The following is a 23481-nucleotide window of genomic DNA, read 5'->3' as shown; positions in this document are numbered from 1 at the left end:
TAGGTTCAGTCCTTGAAAGCCCGCGACTGGGTTTCCCCCCACGGTTGCAAGTTCGTCTGTCTTAGATCCGGAACCAGAGCAGAGATTGGGCAGATCAGCTTTTTCTTTCTTGGCCTCACATCACATGTTTGCATCAGGCAATGAGCCGCTCCGCAGGGCGCAGCTTCGAAAGGCTGGGGGCTTTGCAGGACCAGAGTCGGGGGAACTTGCACGAACCTCTCCCTTGGGATTCCCCCAGGGAAATCCACATCTCACTTCTCGTCCCAAAAGGCCCTGCGTGTCTGGCACATTTTCAGCAGAGTCTTGTGAACTCCAAGGTCTCACAGCTACCTCAAGAGGTGACATATGATCCCGACCCACAATAACACACCCACTCTCTACCTCCTCCCAGGATGTTGCAGGACTTTGCTGTCTCAGTGACACACTTTTCTTGGTGCTCCTATTTTGATACAAAGCAGAGAGACACAATCATATTTTGCAAGGTCGCTCTGTGTGTGCGCGGGTGGGGGAGGGGGAGCGTGTATGTCTTTTGCTAAGGAATCTCCAAGCACTTCAGCTGGGTTTTACACAAAACCCCTCTCCTGGAGGCAGGGAAATCTCATTAACAGGAAGCACAGATAAGGAGTGAGTCGGGGGAATAGGGAGTCCTGGTTTCCCCACGCCTCCTGCTCTAACCATTAGACAACACTCCTCTCCCTTAACTGGGCAGACAACCCAGGAGCCCTGACTCTTCGTCCTCCCACCAGTAGACCACGCTCCTTTCCCAGAGGTGGGGACAGAACCCAGGAGTCCTGACTCCCAGCCTCCTGCTCTAATTCCAAGACAAAACTCTGTCTCACTTCCTCCCACCTCCCGCCAAGGAGCAGATTTGTGGTTCTCTGAAAGTGTGCGTGTCATCCATTTGTTATCGCCCTGCCAGATGGCCTTGACCCCAGATCACTAGTTGCTTCTGCTGACCGGTACCATCGTCAAAAGTTCCACTCCCAGTCACAAGGCAGACGTTGCTGCGCTGTTCCCAGGCCATCAGCCTGATGGATGAATTTAGCAACCCATGTGATTTATGGAGAGGGAAGTAAACAAGGGATGTTTGTGGCAATACACCGCGCTCTGTTCTCACAGTGTTTCCATTGCGAGAGAGCCAGAGTATTCAGGGAAGCTCCTACATTTTGGGGGGTGCTATTTCCCTGTTTCTCCTGAGCGTCCCTGCCACATGACCTAAGGGCTTGTCTACACAAGGGGAAGTTATTCCAGATTAAAGCAGGGAAGCACTATAGATATTCCTATGTATCTCCCTGTATGGACACGAGAGAGTCTTATCCAAAATGAGCTTAATCCACTTCCAAAGCACTCTTACTCTGGAACTGGAAAGTCCACATGGGGAACTATTCTGCAGTAGCTATTCCAGTTAATTTCCCCATGTGGAGAAGTCCTAATTTCTACACTAAGGCCCTGGCAGTGTTCCGGGGTCTTAAAATGGGTTTAACTACAATTTATGCCCACTTTAAGGACTCTTTATGCAGCCACGGTGGTGCAAAGGGGGCGTAGTGTCCATGAGAAACAGACCCATTATGCTGAGAACTGTATATTCCCCACAATCTGTCGGGATCCTGGTATATTCCCCACAGGGCGCTTTGATTTAGAAATGCCACTGCCATGCCTCATGGGAGTTGTAGTGTGGGGGGCCTCGTGCCCTCATTCTCCTGTGTGGATCAAGCCCCCTGGTGGGACAACATCTCCCACAATGCAAAACGGTCACCTCACTGGCCGATCGCCGGCTGTACCCGTCCCATGGCCCCGGTGCATCATGGGAAACGTAGTCTGGCTGGGGACTCCAGCCATACAGCAGAATGGGGCCATGAGGCAGCCAAACTGTAAACCCCATGAGGCAACGCGGTAGCATTTCCCATTCAATTTTTTTTCCAGTTTGCGGCGGACATATTTTTATTTTCCGGTGTTAGGGTTTTTTGACCAAAAAGTTGAAAATTTCCACACAAAACCTATTATCAACGCCCCCGCCTGCCCTACATTCATTTCTGTCCAAAAACAAGGTTGTTTGGAAATTTTTCAGCCAGCCCGATGTGTAGCATACCTTCCCCCCACACCCAAAAGCTCTCCTGAGGGTCCAGACAGAGGCCAAATCCCCTTTCATTTAGCCTGGCTGCTCGCAGGTCTAAGCGCCATTACAGACTGCCCCAGGTCCGCCCCAGCCCACAGCCATCCCACAATGCACGGAGATGCCTTTAGTCTCCCCGAATGCCCTGTGGGATAGATACCCAGAGGGCATCACAGCTGGACCAGCGCTAGCGTGGACAAACCGACTGCTGGCCAGGACAGCAGTCTGAACACATTTCTGAAGCTCTTTGCTCGGAAACCAGTTCCACTCAACTAGCTCCATTAGGAACAGTTCTGCGGTGTAGACGCAGCCTGAGATCCATCCTAACCACAACACTCACCTGGCCTAGGTGAGCTGCTCAGAGGGGCCAGCTGGGACCACTCGGATCTGATCATAGATGGTGGTGACCAGTGGTCTCTCGCTCGGGCAGCCAGGGTCCTAAGAGAACAAGAAAAAAAAAAAAACTAATTTGTTGTCCTGTCTTTGTTGGTTAGTTATCCTGAACTGGAAATGGCCCTTAGGGGCTGGGTGTGTGTCCCTGAGTTTAGTAGCTGCATAGATCATAGAATATCAGGGTTGGAAGGGACCTCAGGAGGTCATCTAGTCCAACCCCCTGCTCAAAGCAGGACCAATCCCCAATTTTTGCCCCAGATCCCAAATGGCCCCTTGAAGGATTGAACTCACAACCCTGGGTTTAGCAGGCCAATGCTCAAACCACTGAGCTATCCCTTCCCCTTGGAATTCCCTCAATGAAGAGGGAATTCCACAATGAGTCACAGTCATTTATCCCCTTGCAAGACACACTATAAATAAGACCATTTTTGTCTTCGAGGAACAATGATCTTGTGTCTAAGGGGAATCGTGGGCAACAGGAAATACCCTCAGTCATACTGGGCTAAGTCTTTACTCAGAGTTTGCTCAGTCCTCACTCACTGCAACTCCTTTTGCTGTCAGTGGGAGTTTTCCCTGAGTAAAAATTGTAGCTTATGTAGAAATTCCAGTTTTGCCCGCTACTGAACTGCAGCCACCTCTGGGGTGGGGTGTGGCAGCTGTTTCGTATCACACAGCAACACAGTACAGGGATCGCTTGCTCAGCTCTGAAATGCAGCCACCTCTGGGGTGGGGTGTGGCAGCTGTTTAACAACCACACAGCAAAACTGCTCAGTAGCTTAGGACGGGAAGTGAAGAAGACACCCCTATCTCTGAAACAGAGGGAGAGTTTCGGAGGCAGAAGGGAGTTACTAAAATACACGGATACATAAATAACAGACTGGAGATAGGAGCAAGACTGACACCCTTCCTGGTGTGCGTCATTTACCAGAAGCCGCTATCTCTGTGGGGAAACAACAGCTGGCAACTTCGATATCATCTTGCTGCAGCTCAGGATGCTGCTTGACTCTCCAGCAAACAAGGCTGAGTAATATCGTGCAGGGTCACAGCCTTGTCGGTGCAATTTCCTGCGGTTACCGAGGTGTCAGGTAATTTGAAACAAAAATTGCAAGCAAAGTAGAAAGGCCTGAAGGCCAGAGCGGAGGTGCTCAGAGTCAGAGGTGCTGCAGATTGCCCGAGTGGGCTGGCCGGGTCACCCCGAGACCAGGAGACCATGTGCTGCTGTGGGGTGCCATGGGGCCAGGGTGATGCAAGTCCACAAGCTGTTCACTCATTAAGCCCAGCCCTGGCTTTGCTTTCCACTAGAGGTGCCGGGGCCCTAAGGGAGAACTGAAGGCTGCAGGAGAACTCCCCCCCCGAAGGGAACTCACCTGGTCGTTCCCCTCCGGAGGGCTCCTCCTCTTGATCTCAGCATAGTGGGGCTCTGAAGGACATTCCTCCTCTGGGACCGTGGGGACAGCAGCTTAGGGGAGAACGTGGGACAGATCATTATCCTACACTGAGAGGCTGTGGGGACCCCGCCGGGTCTGGGGATGCGGTGACCACGTCCCAGCACTAATAATCCCCACTGAGGGCCAGATAATAATTATCTTCCTTTACAGATGGGGAAACTGAGGCACAGAGGAGGGCAGTGACTTGCATGAGGTCACCCAGCAGGTCAGGGAATAGAAGCACAGGTCTCCTGAATCCCAGTCGAGTGCGCTATCCATAAGGTCACACTGCCTCCCGGATTCTGCTCTCACTTACCCTGGCCTAACTCTGAAGTCAGTCCAGCGACTCTGATGAATTGACCCTTTCAAGGGCAGCCATGCAACTACTGCAGACTTGCCCCAGCGTAGCTGAGATCAGAGCTTGCCTCTTTGTGTCCCTCTCCCCTGGGATCCTGCCCAGTCTTGGGCATGTTAGACCCAGGCCAGCTGCATGGGGGAGTTTTCCCTTCTGAGCAAGGACGATACTGATACTGGCCTGTCTCACAGGGACTGCTGTAGCAATGTATGCCACGGATGGTTGTGTGGCAGCTGCCAACTTGGCTGTCACACCAGGGATTGAACCGAGGACCTATAGAGCTAAAAGCCAGCGTTGTTACAGGTTCATCAGAGCGGCCGTACTGGGTCAGACCAATGGCCCAGCTAGCCCATCATCCTGTCTCTGACAGTGGCCGGTGCCAGACGCTTGAGAGGGAATGAACAGAACGGGAGAACTGTGGAGTGACCCAGCCCCTGTCGTCCAGTCCCCGCTTCTGGCATTAGCTTGAGCTAAAGTTCTCCAGGAGGAGCCATAACAGAGTCTGTAGATGTACAGAGAGGGCCCGGCCCCACACTCCTCCCTGTGGGTTACACATGCAAAACGCTCCGTGAAACGCATGATACAAAGTGCTATTAATTTAAACAAATCTTGAATGGAAATGTTAACACAATGCCTGCTGTGACTACCAGCTGTAACCCTTTAGTAGCCCCATTGGCTATGGTACAACTCCTCTCACCAGTCAGCATTACACCGAGCAATAAGCATTCGTAGATTGACCCCCCATCATGGATTGTCCAGCAGTTTAGAACCTATGATTTTCACCTCCAAAACACAATAGTCTCCCACTTGAGCTAAAGGAGTTACTCCAGTAGCTGGTAGCAGTAGAAGGTTTTTATGAACCATCCATTAGAGAAGGAGGCAACACACACTTTACATGTATGTTACATGTGCCAGATTGGACCTTGACTATATAACATTCAAGAAAAGAGAACCAACAGTGTAACCATAAAATACAGGAAAGTGTGGGAGGGGAAAGTGGCTGGCAGAATTACTCATGAATAAGTTAATAATCAGCAATTATTTATTTGTGACCCATCAGCTGACTGGGGCCATTAGTGTTTCTGTAAGAAGGAAGTTACCTACCTCGGCCGACTGGCTTTTTCCTCCTTTTCTTCCACAGCCACATCCCGACACAGGCTGCTGTGACGACGATCAGCCCAACGCACAGAGGCCCCATCCACATGGCTGTGTCTGTGCCTTTGTCTGCGACGACAGATCAGAAACACATGACGTGGTGCCCAGCTCGACGCCGACCAGGAAGATACAGGACAAGGCCGCGTTCCCAGAACGTGGCTGCGTGTGGGAAGAAGGGCTCTTTGTCTAGCACTTGATCCCACGCCTGTGGTACCCATTCTATTGGCTCCAGCGGACTTTGGATCCAGACCATCTGGCCAGGTGCTTTATAAATAAGACACCAAGGTCCTTGCCCTAAAGCGCTGGCAATCTGAATACATGGCAGAGCGGTACGTTTTAAGGCCAGAACGGACCAATAGGATCACATAGGCCGACTTCCTGACCCGTGACCTAAAACTCAGGCTTCTTAGCGTATGTCTACACCACAATTCAAAACCCGCGGCTGGCCCATGCCAGCTGACTCAGCTCGCAGGGCTCGGGCTGTGGGGCTGTTTAACTGCAGCATAGACATCCGGGCTCGGGGTAGAGTCCGGGCTCTGGGACCCTGCGCGGTGGGAGAGTCCCAGAGCCTAAGACAGAAAGTCTCCTCTGCAATAAAAAAGCCCCTAGCCCAAGTCCGGGAGTCCGAGTCAGCTGGCTAGCTTGGGTTTCTAGCTGCAGTGTAGACACACCCAAAGTGCCAGGGCAGCCGCGCCTTAGCTGAGGTTTCTGCAGAGGGGGATTGGCTGCGTGCATTGTTGTGACCTCCTCTGCTGGAGGAAACAGGATTCGTGTGCAGTCTTTAAATAAAGAAATGACACTGGAAAATACCCAGGCTCCGCCTCATTGATTTCCCACAAGAAGCTGTCCTGCCAGACCCTGAATTCTGCTGCTGCTCGGCAGAGGGGCGACGCTATATTAAGTAATAAAAGGCAAATTTGGGACAGGCTGTAAATCCCTCACCTCCGCTTTGGCAGATGCTCTGCAGGTCAGGAGAGACGCTCTTCTGGTCGACAGGGTTGCTGGCCATGCAGGTGAAGGTAGAGTTTGGGGGGTTGGGCTGCAGAGACAGGCGGAGGGTCCTGCCATCAGGGGAGAGCTGGTACCGCTCAGAATTGCCCAGGCCTCGGGGTGGGTTCCCTCTCATCCAGGAGACGTTAACCTCTTCCCTGCCAGACACCTGACACTGCAGAGTGACATTGCACCCATCGGCCGTGCTGGAGACTGAGTGACTCTTTATCTCCGGCTCTGGCACAGGCTCTGTGTTTCAATCACAAAGAAAACCCAGAATCCCAGCAATGCTCGAGAGGTCATCTAGTCCAACCCCGGCACTAAGGCAGGGCCACGTCAGCCTAGACCAGGCCAGATTGAGCCCACTATTCGTCTCCTACCTCCAGTGGACACAAGAACAATTGATCCCTGCCTCTTTATCGCAGCCCTTTGCATGTTTGAAGACTATCAGGTTCCCCCAAACCTCCGTCTTCCTTTCCCAGGACTAGACATGCCCAGTGTTTTTAACCTTTTCTCACTTTCTGAACCTTTTGTCATTTTAGATATTCTCCTCTGGACTCTCTCCAGTTGGTCCGTGTCTTTCCTAAAGTGCGGTGCCCCGACCTGGACACGGGACTCCAGCTGAGGCTTTCCAGTGCTCGATAGAGCGGGACAGGGACGTCCCGGGTCTGACCTACGAAGCTCCTGTTCATACACCCCAGAGGGATGTCAGCCCTTTTCACAACTGCATCACACCACTGACCCATATGCAGTTTGTGATCCACTCTAAGCCCAGCTCAGCAGTTCTGCCACCCAGCCAGTGAGTCCCCGGGGTAGAGGATCCATCTTCCATCGTCCTCTGCCCCCAGGGACTACCCCCAAGTAGAAGGAGCTGTAAGCCCCACCAGTGGCTCCACTGAGACCCACTCCGGGAGAGGCTACATCCATGCTCCCCTGGCTCTCCCTAGCATGTTGCCCCGTACTGGGTGCTACTGGCCACCTACGATCCCCACCCTGGAGCGGGTAACAGCCTATTGCACCTTCCCATTGCTGCAACCTTCCCCCTGGTAAAATTTCTCTTGCTGCGGCCCTGGCACCCGCTCTGTGCCAGCTTGATTAACGTACCCTCCACTGGAGGGAATGGAATCAACAACAGCTCTAGCTCCCTGTCGTTCCACGGGCAGGAGCCCAGCGAGCTCCCAGTGGGCCCGGGGAAGGCAGAGTCTGACCAGCCGCAAAGCGATGGAGTCCCCGGGGTATCACTTGGCCGAGGGGTCAGTGGAGAAGGGAGGGGAGCTGACTCATCCCACAAACCACATATGTGTGTCCCAAAGTAACTGGCCAAATTGTCCTTGTGGGGTGTTGGTAGCCCATCTTGGGACCCCGTGAGCGCTGGGCGTTTGGCTAGGATGGAGGGGAAGGGTGATTGCGGCTAACGCAGACAATTGGGGTCAGATTCATAACCCAGATGTACCCCCAGCCACTCTCCCAGCTGCCAAGGCCAGGCAGGGCTCTGCTCACAGGATACTGCCCCACACCAAGGGCAGCGGCTCAGATGACCTGGGCGTAAGCTCAGGATGGGTGGATGAATAGGGAGGATCATAGACAAATGCTAGATACAGAGACAGAGCGATGGATAGTCAAACCCCTGCACATGGTCCCTTCTGACCTTGGTGTCTATGGGTCTATCAAGATCATCTAGTGGGACCTCCTGCCCATCGCAGGCCACACAACCTCTCCTGGAAAGACCCCTAACCTCTGGCTGAGTTAATGATGGGTAAATAGACAGCTGATACGTAGGTAAATAGACTTTTCTTTTCCCCTTTTCCTCACTGCACTAAAGTTTTATTGCCCATCAAGAGCCATAATTTGTCTCAATTCACAGATGGCAGGCTTGTTCTGTGTTTCTAAATGTGGGTTTTATGGAAACTGATAAGCTTATTTGCATTAGAAACATACAGGAAGATTACAAAGAAGTTCAACAGAGATGGGCCAAAACCTGATCCCGGAGTCTGAACCCCTTTGAGTTTCGGAGACTCAGTGAGAATCACTGGATTCATCCTCGTCTCTCTGATTTTGGTTCTAGGTTGGACCCTATAAGGAAAAAGGGCCTATTTCCCAATCCTGATTCAGACACAATCAAAATCCATCAGGAACAGCCAGTCCGGTGAGATTTTGGCCCAAGATGGCAGAAATCTCTCTGAATGTCTTATCTCACTGGATTTCATCCACGCTGGCCTGAAACGTGAGAACGGCCCAGCTGAACAGCCCATCCTGACGTGGCCTGGAATCTATGGCACCTCTTGTGGAGACAGGACTGGGTTGTGAGAGGTATGAAGGGGATATTTTAGAGATGCTGCTGCACCTGGACAAACCCTGTGGTTCCCCTTAAGCCCTATTTTGAAGGCGTAAACGGTGCAGAGACCTCGTGCTGGTCGCACTGCACAGGGGTGAATTGCACCAACGTGCACAAAATCAGAGCTTCAGCCGTACCCTAGTATTTCTGGAAACTGGGTTACAGCTAAGAAACCGATTTGTCGTCACTTACCATAGACCGTGAGGAGAAAGGCCTGTTCCTCCAGAGTTGCTGGTACGATCTTAACCCGGGCCTCATAAACTCCGCTATCGCCCAGCTCCAGAGCCTTGATCCTCAGCGAGGTCTCGTACATTTCTAGCCTCTGCTGAAATCTGTCGCTGGGATCCGGTCGCTCAAACTTCTCCCCATTGAACTCAGCCAGCTGGATCGTCTCACCTGTCCCAGCACTAAAGCTCCATTCGATTTTTTTCACCTTTTTCCCGGGGGATAGATCCACAGACAGCACGACCGATCCTCCCAGAGTCCCATTCACCTGCCGGTCGGGAGTCAGTTCTTGGCCAATTATGATGCCTAAAAAAATGCAAAACCAACCAGAAACAACCAAGCCTCCACCAAAAAGGATTGTGATATTTTATCAGGATGATGCTGAAGATGAACAGCTAAAGCTGTCACTTTCTTTTATAATGCTTTGGAATAAAACACAGGGCTGACAGGCACGTGGAGGACAAGAACGAAGGAGTTAACAGGATATTATATCCCTTCACCAGGTATTTCTTACGGATAAAGGCACCAACAGGTTGTGAGTGGTGAGAACATTTCATTCACACTCACCCACATAATTTCACATTCATCCTTAAATATAACTTAGGCTCTCCTCAGGTTTTTAAATGGTATTTGGTAACCAGGAATAGTTTGTTCTCTGCAACAGAACCTATCCTTTTTATATGCCAACAAAGGGTTTAATCTATTGCAGCCATCCCACGAATGGTCGGTAACCAATATCCACGTTTTTCCCTTGTAGTCTGTAGTGTCATTTTTGTTTCCCTTTTAATTTGATATCTAAGGTAATTCTGCTGGTGTTAAACACACCTCGTCTCCCCACCAGTGTAAAAGGCCCTGGGCATATTATCTTGCTACACACATTTGTTCTTGGTGGTGTCCTTCCGTCATCTCCCTAATTAACTACTGCGATTCCAGTGGGAAGGAGGCTCCTTCTTCACTGACTTCCTCCCCTAAACTACTGCTGTGTTGCTGTGCGCTGTTGAACAGCTGCCCCGCTCCACCTCAGAAGTGGTCGCATTACAGTGATGGGTTCTTCGTTATTATTATTTCTATTTCAGCAGCACCTAGCAGCCCCAGTTGAGACCAGGGCCCTATTGTGCTAAGTGCTGTATGTAGTGACAGACAGTCCCTGCCCCAAAGAATGTGGAGACTGGGGAGGGAGGGAGGGGGGCAGATTTTCAGACAAGCTCTGTATGTTGGGAGCAGAGCTCTTGTGAAAAATCCAGTCCTGTAGGTCCTGAATCTAGAGCCTTCCCCACATGCCTCTCCTTCCTCCCATAAAGGACCAACTTCTACCTATAGGCCCAAATCACCTCACCCTTACGCTGGCAAAGCTGCCGTTAACTTGACTCTTAAGGGGAGCTTTGCCTGAGTAAGAACTGCAGGACTTGGCCCGTATTTTATAAAGAGCATTGGGATGAAACTGGCTGTATGAAAAGTCAGGTCTTCGTGAATTTCAGTCTCATCTGAGCCAGTGTTCTTTGTTTGCCATGCTGCCCTTTGAGGGAGAAGCGACAGATGCGATTGTGTATTAAAAGGAAGATCAGGTGACCACATCACAGCGTTTATGCTGCATTAACTCTTCCAGTGGCCAAAATTATAAGCTGCTTGTTTCCTGTATTGCAGAGACATTTCTGCTCTCAGAGTCAGGAGAGGTGGGGGTTTGTGGGGGTTGGGTTGTGTTTTTCTCCCCCTTACTGGCCACTGGTAATTTCTTCTCAGCCTCAGCTCAGTTATTTGAATTCCCCCACCCCCACCCCGTGGAAACTGATCTTGATCTCCGACCGAGGGCGATTTGGTTTGCAAAGCACAAGCTGAAATGGCTAGCCAAATGCACGACCAAAAAAAACCGCACACAGTACGTGATAGAAGCACACGCAGCATGTGTGTCCTTGCATGAGATGCATAGATTTACTACTTGGGAGAGTGCAAACTTGCTTCCCCCTCTCCAAAATATTCGTTTCGCTGTCTGGAAAAGGGCCGGGGCTTGAATCTCATAGAGGGCATGGTGTTCACTGCAAAATAGCTATCTATCTGTACAGATATAGGTAGACAGCTATAGATAGCTAGATGTGTTCTTACCTCGGCTTTTCACTCTGGTTAGCAGCGTGTTGAGCCCCAGGCTGCCCTGCTGCGTTAACCCCAGATAAAAGCAGAGTAGCCGTGTGTTCACTGCTATTTTAACCAGAGTTAGATCAGCTGAGTTCAGTACACACCTTTTGGGCCGGATTTAGGGGCAGGCGACCATCTGGGGTGCCGGGCTAGGGGGCGCTGGGCTTGGGGGGCTGTTTTTGTTATTAGCGACAAAAGGGGAAAATAGAACGTTTGAAGTAAAATGTTTCGGGTGTTCTGTAGGTGGATTCATTGGTCATGTTAGGCCATTTCAGTTAGTCTTAAAATGAAGAAATTTCTATAAACGTAGAGGAAATGAATATTTTTTAATTTGCTTATATATGGCATGAATAAATACAGATTTACAGAACCTGGTGTGCAAATTTATCATCCTATCTGACAAGGATAAATCATGCATGCAAATCGTGCAGTCATGAAATGGGCTACAAACGCCATACAAAACAAGACATTCAAAAGTTTAACACATCGGGGGGGGGGGCGCCGAAGACGCTCCTCGCCTGGGGTGCCGTTTGGTCTAGGGCCAGCCCTGTGCTGTGAAGCCACACGCTTACACTGAAGCAACTTGACCCTGCTCTAGATGTAGAAAGGGACCTTCAAATTGGCACAAATATAATCTACACTAATTTGAATGTCTCTCGATGCGGCTGGAGCGGAGTAAAGGGGCCAGGTTGCGTCTACACCGGAGCTGAAGACGTAAAGTCCAGCTCGAGCAGCCGTACCTGCACTTGCTCAGAGCAAGCTAGCAGCGTGGCTGACCGCACAGGTTCACGGTTCGGATTTCAGACGGGATCCCACATGGGCCGCGCCCAGGCAGCTTCATGGCTGTTTTTAGTGCATCAGCTTGATCACAGTTAGCGTAGGTACATCCACCCGAGCCTCCAGCTCCAGGGCACGTCTACACAGCAAACAAAACCCGGCAGGAGCAAGTCTCAGAGCCTGGAACAACTGATCTGGGCACTCTGGGGCATTCAAACTCCAGGTCCCGCTACGTCTAACTGGGTCCACTAGATGCAAATGAGAGGCTGTGTTGTATCAGTGTGTTCCGGCACACTGATAAGAGGGATAACCAATGATCTTACATAAGCTCTAAAATGAGGCAGTTTTTACACCTGGCTGGAGGCCGTGGTGATGGGCAGCATATTAAAGAGGAAGAATGCAGCGGAGTAAGAAGCGTGCATGCCAGCCAAACCTTGGCTGGATACATGATCCTTTTCCTGTAGACACGCTTCTCTTGCCCTCGGGTTACACAATGAACTTTAAGTCTGCAAGGAACAGAGCTGGAGCCAGAGGCCACGTCTACACGGGATACTGGCTGGTGCATAATAATGCGGACACAGCTGATAGCCGCAAAACGGCGCTTTTGCAGGTATCACCTATTCCACCGTTCCTGAACCAAACCAGATATACTGGCAAAACTGCGTCTACACCAGCGGCTTTTGTAGGTCAGGGATCACCCCTCCTTCCACCCCGATTGACAGAACTGTGTGCGCAGAACTGGGCCCACCTGTGGTGTAGATATAGGCTGATGCTTTGTCTGCACTGGGGATTTGCCCCAGCTCCAGTCCCTGGCATAGATGCATCACTGCAAAGGCAGGCAAAGCCACTACTTGCCCTGGTATCATTTAGCCCTGCTAGGAACTAGGGTGAACAGCATTGGTGTAAATGGTATATAATGGTTGGCCCAGCCTACGGGCAGGGTTGCCAGTTTCAAGTCACCCCGGTGATCTGGGGGGAATTCAGGGCAGTCTGCTGGCTGGAGTCAGTGCAAATCCCCCAGTGTGAACCAAAATTTACTTTCTTTTAATGAAAGAGCAGTTCTCCAGCAATCATATCACTTGCTATACGAAGCTCACTCGTGCTGGTCACAAGTAGCAATATTATAAGATAACGATTGAAATAATTATGTAAATTAGACTGGCGCCAGCTAAACACGGGGTGTCCGACGCCAGATCTCAGCCGGGGAGTCCAGCAAATGACGTTCGATTTCTCTCTCTTTCTCCTTTCGTACTACACAGTGTCAAATACGATTTAGGAGCTGCTGGGTTTTTTAACTCCCAGCTCTGTTATTAGGGTGTCCTCATTTAAGATCCGCTTGTCCAATTTGCTTCCAATGTAGAAGAAAAATCCTACCTTAATCCTAGAGCTAACTCACCCGGTTTGAGACCGAGGGGACTTTTTCTGCATTTCAGGGAATGTGAAATGATATGATCACAGTTTTCTGAATATAGTTTTTGACCAGTTTTTATTCTTGCTATAATTTCCTCATGGATGGATGCATGGATGGATGGATGGATGGAAGAAAAAAAAAGACAAAGAAAGACTCTATAATGGAAACTCAGTTGTAACCTTAACTAGGGAGTCCTATCACTCCATAATCTAGCAGACCAGATAAATTTTCCATCTTTAGCCTCCTCTTCCCATGTAGCAGCATGGAAAGAGCAGAAAGAGCAAACCCTGTAAGCTTCGAACCTGTGATCTAGACATTTGCCAATCTCAGGGGTAAAACATCTTTTATCAAATGAAGAAAACACCGGTTAAAATTTCTTTGCTTCTTAAATGTTTCTATGACCAAATTACAAGACCAGTGAGTAACATTAATCCAAAAATATATTCAGAAAATGTGAGAGGATTATTTTAAAGCCTTTATGATTTATTCTGTAGGTTTCCCTTCCAGTCAGTACTACACACATCTGGATGCCCCAGGACTTGGTTTAATTGTCCTAGGAGCAGTTTTAAGACAAAGTACATCAAAATCTAGATGTACGAATAGCACGTGAGGTGTTTAGACAGAGACAGACAGGCATTTTCTAGCAGTCTGTACATTTGTAACTCCCAGATCCTTTAAACTTGTTGTTTCTCTCGCACTTTCCAAACGTACCCATCTTCTGGCATTCTACGGAAAGCTATTTTTTTTAAAGGGCAGCAGTGGAACAGAATAAAGAATAAATACAACACTGATATGAACCTTCTGGCTTATTTTTGGATCTCTGCTTACTATGGCTGGTCTTGCAAACCTCTCTAGATTTACTGTATATACGACAGCTTTCAAAACCATAAAGTACCTAGAGCTTTTGAGCACATTAATGAAAACAAATAAGTGAATTGAATAAATCCACAGGAAAATCCAAATGGGTTACAGGCATGAAAAAGCAGCACAGATCAACCCCCTTTCATCCTCACAGCCAGTGAAAAAATAAACAGTGCACAGAAATCAAGGTTTTCCAAGGTCTTTGGTTACTTTTGTTTGACACTTGTCAGAAGATTTTTTGATTGATAAGATTCCAACTTCCCTCTCCAAGGTTTCATGCCACTTGCCCTGCCTGCTTTCTAAATCCCTAGAACTCAAATTCATTTGGTGACAAAAGAGTTACAAACTAGTGAGCATTTTAAATAGGTTTAGTGACTCCCCAGATATTACTTACCAAATAATTATTCTGATAATATTCACCAACAGTCACTGACCAGTCACTTCTCCCCCTTGATTCTAAACTATTGCACATATACACAAAGTAGCTGCTCTGAGTGCGTGCACATAGGATAATTTGCTAAAGAATCTACTTACTCCCTGCAACCGTATGGTTAATGACACCTTGAATCTCCAGTACTTTACTACTGAAGGAAACCTCCTGCTTCCCTGCCTACCTGTGGGTTTTTCCCTTGTGCTGGTAGATTTTAAGCCAGTGATTAGTCACTTACCTGCCAAGAAACTGATCAGTAGCAGTAGCAGGAATGGGACAGAGGGGCGTCTCACCTTCATGTCCTCATCACTGCCTGTAGCTGAAACAATGCAATCTGAGCTGCGAATACAGGGGGAAGTGCAGCACATAGGACACACCCTGCCCTTCTCGCCCATTAGACAAACACGGGGGGTGGTCTTGGAATATGCATAAATAAATAAAATGGCTAGCAAGTCGTTAACCAAGTGTGCAGATCAGACTGCCAGCCACCAAGCCATTCAGAATTGGACCTCATCACTTATGAGCCATGCCACATTATTGTACCCTGTCTTAAGTAAAGTGATCATCAGTCTCACACAGATGGGACTGAAAGGAGCATTGGGTTATTTCAACATCGACATCTGGACATTTCTACTCCATGTAAATGTCGCCTTAGTTGATTCTATTTTCATCTTTTCTCTGCGGGCCAGGTGAACAGGCTGACCAAACAAAATGTCCCGAAAGTAGCTTTGCCTGTGTTTGCTTTCCACAGGGACGCTGGCAGACACACTGATTGGCAGTATAGTTCTGCTAGCTAACAAAAATATTGCATAGCCGTGGCTCCTATCGCCCTAGCGTTAGAACACCTCCCACACGTAGATTAATTATCCCCACCAGACGGGGACTGCTTTGTCTCCTTTGTACATGCAACTCCCTTGGCATTAGTGAGGTTTGAACTTGAGATCTTCAGGCTCTGGTTCTTGAGCTAAAGGCCTGGGCATACTCCTACTGACCTTGGTAAAGTGCTTTGAGATCTATTGCTGAGAAGTGCTAGATAAGAGCTAGGTATTAGTAAGTCATCACAGTCAAATACACTCACACACAGCTGGGTACCTAACATAGGTTAGCTATTTCATAGTAAAATTTGAATGGAGACCAGTTTCTGTCACTTTTACCACACTGTAGCTAGGTGAGGTCAACACTGCTGTCCTTGTGTGATCTCACCTAGCTATGTTGTAGGATGAGCTTCAGAGCATTGTCTCCATTAGGGTTTTATAGCACAGTAGCTAAATCCATGGTGTGTGGGTGGGTGTGTGGGAGACAAATTACACCTTTTTGGGGCAGTGAAGACATGGTCTAAGTCTGTTAGCCAGTAGTTATGCTCCATGGGCCAGCTGTAGCTGTGGGAAATATGACACACTTTGCCAGTGTCTCACCTACCACCCACCTAGCTCAGGTGGGAGTTGAGATGAAGTCATGTGCTCAAGGTGACAAAACTGAGATATCCCACGTTCCAGGCCAATGACTTGGCCACCGGACCGGCCTCTTGCAGTCTGGCCGAGATGGGACTGAAATGGTGAAAGCGCCCCCTAGTGCTTCTAAAGGAGCTTTCTCGTCAGCTTCAGTTGACAAAGTGAAAAATCTAGAAGGGGGGGAAACCAAGGGGGTTGAGGAAGGCTGCAGTGAATTTGCAGGTCTCATGCAAACACAAACACACAATAATGACTTGTTAGCTGCACATGGACACAGACAATAGCATTTGGAAGGGCAGCTGATCAAAAAATAATAATAATTTTTTTCCCCTGTGCAAAACTTCGGTTTTCAATAGAAATTTGAAACTAAACAGTTTTGGCCAAACCCCGAAATATTGCAATTTGGAAATGCTGCGGCTTTGCCCGATGGGAGTCGTAGTTTGGATGCCTTAAATTCCAGGCTCCCTGGTCAGACTACAAATCCCCCCTTCATCAGAGAAGTCCCTGGCCATGGTGCATTATGGGAGATGTGGGCAGGTCAGGAAGCCTCACCCATAGAGAATGGAGACAGGAGGTAATTGACCTACAGTTCCCATGAAGCACCATGGGAACATTGCGAAATCCAAACAATTGAGTTTGCGGGCATTCAGTTTTTCAATGACAAATCAAAGTCTTCTGCACAAAGCAGCCACTTTCCCTGAAAAATTTTGGTTTAGTCAAAATCCCGGTTTCCCAGCAAAAACTGTTTTTCATGGAAAAAGTTTTGACCAGCCCTAATTAGAACATTAATCTCCAAAAGGCCGTTACTGGTAAACCGGCTCTTGATTAAGAGAACTATTTACAGACATGCTGCAGCCCAGATTCCAGCCCTGTGCACACAGACTGACTTCCGAGTGCCTCCTCCAAACTCTTCCCCCCTGCAACCTGTGCTCCTCCCGCCAAGTTCTGCGCCAGTTGCTTCATCTTTCCTTGCAACCATTTTTGTTGCTGTTGTGTCCTTTGTGCCAGCGTTTGCTGATTTGCTGGGGCTGGAGGTTATTAGTACATAGCCCACTGCAGGGACATGGTCTGTATTGCTGGGCCATTGTAATCTGTTAGGTCTCCTAGCCATTCAAGTGTGCTGGCCTTTGTCCCCCTCTCCCGCTTGCCCATGTTATTGTGGTTGGTGGGGCACTGGCTTCCCCCCTCTTGCTGCCATCATTCTGTTGATCCTCCTACATCAGTCCCACTCACAGACTTTAAGTAGGGTGACTAGACAGCAAGTGTGAAAAATCGGGATGGGGTGGGGAGTAATAGGCACCTATATAAGACAAAGCCCCAAATATCGGGACTGTCCCTATAAAATCGGGACATCTGGTCACTCTAACTTTAAGGCAGGAGTGGCAGAAGCACCCTAAAAGTGTGTGGGGGGGAGGGGCCACAGTCGCCCAAACTGTGGCTCCCGCCCCCTGCTCACTCCTCTCCACCCCTCCCCCCATCACTCACCCTTAGGGCCGGTAAAAAGTGGGCAGGTATCGCCCTTGCACCTTTAAAAGTGTGTGGGGGGGGCATGGCCCCTTGCCCCCCTGTTCTGGTGCCCCTGCTCTAAAGTCAGAAGGGACCATTATGATCCTAGTCTGACCTCCTGCTCATCGCAGGCCACAGAACCTCCCCCACCCTCTCCTGAAACAGACCCCTCACCCCGAGTCACTGAACTCCTCACAGCATGACTTAACAACTTCACCTTCCAGAGATGCTGCCATCCACACTAGATTAAACCTGCAAATGACCCGTGCCCCAGGCTGCAGAGGAAGGCGTAAAACCCACAGGGTCTCAGTCAATCTGACCTCAGGAAAATTCCTTCCTGACCCCAAATCTGGTGATCAGTTGGACCCTGAGCATGTGGGCGAGACCCACCAGCCGGACACCTGGGAAAGAATTCTCTGTAGTAACTCCGGGGCCTCCCCGTCTAGTGTCCCATCTCCGGACATTGGAGATATTTGCAGCTACATGCCATTGTGGGCAGTCCCATCCTACCACCCCCTCCATAAACTTCTCAAACTCAGTCTTGAAGCCAGTTAGATTTTTTGCCCCCCCCGGCTCCCCTTGGGAGGTTGTTCCAGACCCTCACTCCTCTGACGGTTAGAAACCTTCGCCTAATTTCAAGCCTAAACTTGCTGTTGTCTGAGGCTCTTTTACCCCGTCCTGGTCCTGTCCGTGGCCCTGCAGTCCAGGCGTGCCAGCTGTTTGCAGCGACTCCACCACCCCTCCTGAGTCTGCAGACCCCTGCAGCGTGCACTGCTCTCACTTCCCTAGTTTCCTGTGGCTATTCGATGGTTGGACCCAACCTGCTCACCTGTGGGTAGTGGCCTCAGGTCTTCGGCTTCTTTGTTGTAGCAGCTGCCTGCTTCGCTTGGCGTCTCCTCACAGCGGCTGTGCCCTCGGCCAGGCTGCAGCAGACGACCCCTCATGGGCTCTCCGGCCCATCGGTCCCTGTGCTGGGCTACTGTCTCGTCCCCGGGAGGGTGTGTGCTGGGAGGCGAGGAGGGGAGAGCAGGGGTGGCAGGTGCTGAAACCAGCCAAGCCAGGATGGAGCGGAGAGTGGCCTGGGAGCTGCCTCTGTCACCAAGACATTGGGCAGGGAAGGTTCAACGCGCCGATGCCCACAGGGGACCCACGGCACAGCAGGGTGGCCGGCAGAGGACCCAGAGGGGCCCCACAGCACAGCCCCCTGGTGCTGCCAGGTGAGACCAAGGGCCTAGGAGTAAACTTCCCTTGTAGCCATTGGGGGACCATGTTGGGACCCAACTGAGGCGATTTCAAAACTGCCATTGGGTCATGTCCCTGGGGCACCCCAAGGGTGGGGAGCAGAGTGGGGGCAGGCACCCCGTCAGGATTTCAGGGAGTACTCCATGTTCCAAGACAGAGGGGGTCACCTCAGAGGCACAAACCCCCACACCAAACAGGAGAGCGAGAGATGACCCCCCCCCGCTCCTCCGGGAGCGAGAGGACTGGCAAAGGGTTGGTTGGGCAGGTGAGCGTAGGCCAGGCTAGCGTAGCATACAGGAAGAAGGGGGAGGGAACGGTCAGGAGCAGGGGCCATCGAGGTGGGGTTTGGGACTTGAAAGGGGGAAATCACTGGGGGGAGACGCTGCTCTGCCCTGCTGAGCTTGTGTGTAATGAGGCAAGCCACCGAAAACAGGAGGCAAGCTCCGGAGAGCCCGTCCCCACTCGTCACCCATTGGTGAACGGGAATGGCGTCGGGCGGCTCCTACCCTGAAGCTAGCATGGTGCTGGCTGTGACTGTCACTGGGGTGTCTGGGCATTGCTGCTTCTCCCCTCCCCCTGCGAAAGCAGGTAAGGACCCAGCTTTCCCTGGTTGGCGCGGGATGCGCAAAAGAGGGAAGCAGAAGAGGGAAGCAAGGAGAGACCAAGTTCTCTTTTCTCAGCGCTGGAATCCCTGAGCATTTTGGTTCGCACATCAGAGGAAATAGCAGGGTCAAGAGACACTCCCTGATCAGCCCCCCGTTCCAAACACCCCACTATTCTCCGGCCAAGGGGGTGAAAGCAGCATCTGTCGCCATCCACCGCAGGTGCGGGTGCTCGCTGCTTCAGGAGAACAGGCCCAAAGAGCTCCAAACCCTACTGGGGTCCCACCCATCATGCAAAGGCCCATTGCCCGCTCCCACCATCAGAAAAAACCCACAGCGGTTGGTTGTAAATTTGCATACATTTCCTTATATTTACTTGAAAATAGCACAAATCATCCGATGCTTTATTGGACAGACTAATCTAACCGGGGACTGAAGCCAGGGCAAAAGCAGACTTGGAAACACTTCAGCGGAGGGGGCTACTTCTCCACACACAGAATCCACCGTCGGATTTCCCAAGAGAGGCTCCTGCTCTGTTTTCAGTTATATTACAAGAAGGCCTGGAGTCGCCCACTGAGATGAGGGCCGAGGCTCTGCTCGACTAGACAGTCAATCCCCAGTGTCAATAGACAGGACAGACAGGAGAAAGGAAGCACGGCAATCCTCCAAGCATTAGACCCACGCTGCCTTCCCCCACCAGAGCTTTTCCCAGTTAGTGTGTGGGAGGTGGGTCCGGGATCACCGTGGGCTGCCCAACTCTCCCCATCTTGCATGTGTCACTAGAGAGCCTAACAATCCTGATCCCAGCTGCCCAACCAAATCCGGCAGCAGGTTTTCTTTTCCTCCCCCCCGGCCCCTGAAAGATTTTTGGGCTTTTGATGATTTCTCCTCTGAAGAGCTTCTCTGAACTTAAAGGGGAACTTTCTTGGAACACAGGGCCACTTTGTGCTGGTTTTCCAGGTCCTTTAATGTCTGAGGGTTGCTTAGCAGCTCTCGGAGAGGGTTTCCATGGTGTGAGTGCTGTGAACAGCAGGGGGGTGGTACAGATGCCAAATCACAATTACCCCTTTGATGTAGTGACAGCAAGGCCAGGCGCCCAGTAACAGAACACCGTGGGGCTAGCTACCCCTCACTAACACCCACACCTCTGCCATTCACCTCTACAGGGAACCACCATCCTGTGTAGCATCTTCAGGCCAATACAAGACACGCTCATTGTCCCTCCCGGTAATTCCCTCCTGCTAGACTGTGTCCTTCTCTTCCTTGGCCAAGTAGGGGTGTAAGGGGGAAGAGTAAGACCTTCCAGATCTCGGGGCGCCCTGCCCTAGACATTACCCCTATAAGCAAGCGGACACATGCTCCCTTTCAGTGACTGCAGTAACTTATTGAATTGCTCTGGGGGGCAGGAAGAGCTGGAACCAGACTCCCGACTCCGATTCTTTCTTGAGGTTGCTCGTGGCGGGGCTCAGCTCTGCCCTGCAGCTTGTGCCCCTCAGCTTGAGCTTCAGGGCCTTCCCCACGGCCAGGTTCTACCACCCTGGCTCACTTTCAGTGGCATCTTGCTCCGAGCAATCCTAGCGATCCCAGCAGGTGAAGGCAAGAGTGGCAGAATCTAGCCCTGACTCTTTAACCCGGTCAGTTTGTCTCTCATTAATATCACTTCTGCCAAGTCACCCTCAGCTCCCTGGATCTTCCTCAACACCTTCCCGCCCCGGTCTCAGCCAGAATAGCCCTGGGAAGAGCCTGCTGCGAGCTTGATATTCTGTGCTGCTTTTCTGCCGGCCACGTGTGGCTTTGCCCCTGCGCCTTTCTGCCTTGTGGTATTTGGCATGCAGGGAAATTTTGCTTTTATTTCTCCCACAGGATCCAGAATGTTTTGCGGCAAACTGCAATCTGACTGCCCTTTACTCAGTCAATCCCCAGTACCCTCAGTCAGTCACTAATTCAGACACCCTCCTACCTTCCTCTCCCCCAACATAGTTCCCCTCCCTGCAAGACACAGCACCATCTGTTCCTATTTCTACTTTAGAAAACTTCCCTTCCTCCAAGGATCACAAAGAGAACAGGCCCCCGGATCCAATGTCTCAGTCACATGTACATCGACCTTGCAGGGCTAGCATTATCAAACGGAATAGATAAATAAATACATGGTGCATCCAAGTCCCTCACAGCCCTGCAGCATCACACAGCCAGAAGGATGCCTCCATCCCGGGGGAGCCCATTTTCCGACGTTGCTTCTCCACAGTCATGCAGCTAGCGGGCCAGGCTCAGACGTGAGCGGTTTCCTTCTCGGCACGGGCCATTTTGCACCGTGGCACGTGCCCTCTCACCACCCTCCCCGCTCCTCAGTGGATGGCGGGATTCTGCCCCTGCTGGAGGCCAGTGCACCAACCATGGAAACACGGGCTCCTGTTCCCTCCCAGAGTCTGCTCCTCCGCCTTCACTCGGGTTCCTCCTTCCCAAAACAGATGCTGAGGGCTTCACACACGAGGTTCTGAAACAACGCGGGGGTGGGGAAGCGTCGCAAGGCGGGCTCCGGAGCTGGAGAAGGTGTCTTCTTCCATTGGGGTTTGTGGGTGGAACTGAGACCGTTCAGCTACAGAGTTTGAGTGGGGCACATGGTGCATTTCAAAGCCCTTGGTAAGCTCTGATACGCCACCACATCTGGTTCCTGGGGGGAAAGAGAGAAGGGCTCAGCACCTGGCCAGCATGCCTCCCCCACCCCACCGCCTCTGTATCCTAAAGCAGCGGCATGAAATGCCTGATCAGACGGGCCCAGATTCTCAGCTGGTGCAAAACAGCACCTCTCCCCAGAGCGACGCTGAGGTACAGCAGCTGATGACCTCGCCCCTCGCAGTACGCCTATTCCTACGCTCCCAGAAGTGGCTCTTTTTATTGTTCTCTTTCTCGTCCCCACTCAGAGGTGCTGGAACCACTGCCACACCCCCTGGTTTGAAGTGGTTTCCGTCATATACATGGTTTACAGTTTGGTTCAATGGCTCTCAGCACCCCAACAATACAAATGGTTCCAGCCCCCCTGGCCCCATCCCAGCCTGCCTGTGAAGGAGATGGGGTGATCAGCCAGGTGGGATGGGAGGGTCTGTACTCTTCTCTCCCTCCATCCGTCTCTCTGCAGCCGGTGGAAGGTACTGGGGCTCAGCACCTCTGAAATCCAGGCTCTGCTGGCCAGGTTTTCAAGAGCTCCCCACACTCAGCCAGACCCATTGTCCTCAGCAAGCGAGGAGGGGAGTCTCCATTATTCTCAAGAAGCGAGGAGATGTCTCCATTTTCCCAACAGGAGATGCCAAGTGCTGAGCTCTCTTGAAAATCCAGCACCTCCCGCTGGGACCCAACACTTGCCCCATTCCAGGACAGAGGCCGCTTCTGAAATTTGGGTCAAAGCAAAGGCCTTGTCCATCTTCAGTGCTGCAGCGATCTGAGGAAAGGACTGATTTGCAACCAGTTCAGTTAAATGGGTGCTAGCTCCCTGTGTGGACGCTCGTAATCTGATTTGAATCTGGTTTGTGAGTGAGTTCGTTTGTCAGTTCCTCATCCCATTCAGCTAAATCAACAAACTGGATTTAAAATGAATTAAGAGCATCCACTCAGGGGCTTGCATTGGTTTAACTAAATCAGTTTTTCAAGCAGTTTAAATTAAGCCACTGTGACTTTGGCTACAGACAAGGCCAGCCCCTTGAGATGTGGCCCTTTGGAGGAGACAGTGTGGCCTAGCGGATAGAGCACTGGGCTGGGACTCAGGAGATCTCGGTTTTATCCCTGACTCTGCCACTGGCCTGCTTGGCAAGTCACTGACTCGCTCTGTGCCTCAGTTTTCCCATCAGTGAAATGGGCATAAGGATCCTGACCTCCTTTCTAAAGTGCATTGAGACCTATGGACGAGAAACGCTCTGGAACAGCTCGGCACTATGTTATTATTCCCAAAATGTCCAGTTCTGGGTAAACAGCAGCAGCTGTGGGAGAGCATCTCAACTCCTGGATGCTTTATCTGAGTCTAGCCTACGCTCCAAACCTTTCCAGATCCTCCCATCCCCCAAGCTGTCCCTTGGCCACGTCTTTA

General features: G+C 50.9%; 1 protein-coding gene across 1 annotated transcript; it reads right to left on the bottom strand.

Moving 5' to 3' along the window:
* Window positions 1-18503, bottom strand: LOC144279893 (CD48 antigen-like). Its single transcript, XM_077841597.1, has 7 exons — window positions 18389-18503; window positions 8961-9299; window positions 6386-6682; window positions 5393-5512; window positions 3874-3965; window positions 2454-2551; window positions 1-439 (listed from the first exon to the last, which is right to left on the bottom strand). The coding sequence occupies exons 1-6, from the start codon at window positions 18501-18503 to the stop codon at window positions 2459-2461; spliced, it is 1056 nt and encodes a 351-aa protein (XP_077697723.1). The 3' UTR covers window positions 1-439; window positions 2454-2458.
* Between the last annotated feature and the right edge of the window lie 4978 nt (window positions 18504-23481).

The sequence above is a fragment of the Eretmochelys imbricata genome, chromosome 24, assembly GCF_965152235.1.
Source record: "Eretmochelys imbricata isolate rEreImb1 chromosome 24, rEreImb1.hap1, whole genome shotgun sequence".
NCBI classification, from domain to species: domain Eukaryota; kingdom Metazoa; phylum Chordata; order Testudines; family Cheloniidae; genus Eretmochelys; species Eretmochelys imbricata.
Note: the sequence above shows the minus strand (reverse complement) of the source record. Positions and strands in the feature narration are given on the sequence as shown.

Excerpts from the sequence above, each read along its gene's own strand:
- LOC144279893 (XM_077841597.1), bottom strand. The coding sequence starts at position 18,503 with ATGAGGGGTCGTCTGCTGCAGCCTGGCCGAGGGCACAGCCGCTGTGAG. Across the intron at positions 5,513-6,385 it reads GAGCATCTGCCAAAGCGGAG|ACAAAGGCACAGACACAGCC; the intron begins GTGAGGGATTTA and ends CTGTCGTCGCAG. Across the intron at positions 3,966-5,392 it reads GAAAAAGCCAGTCGGCCGAG|CTGCTGTCCCCACGGTCCCA; the intron begins GTAGGTAACTTC and ends TTCTCCCCTAAG.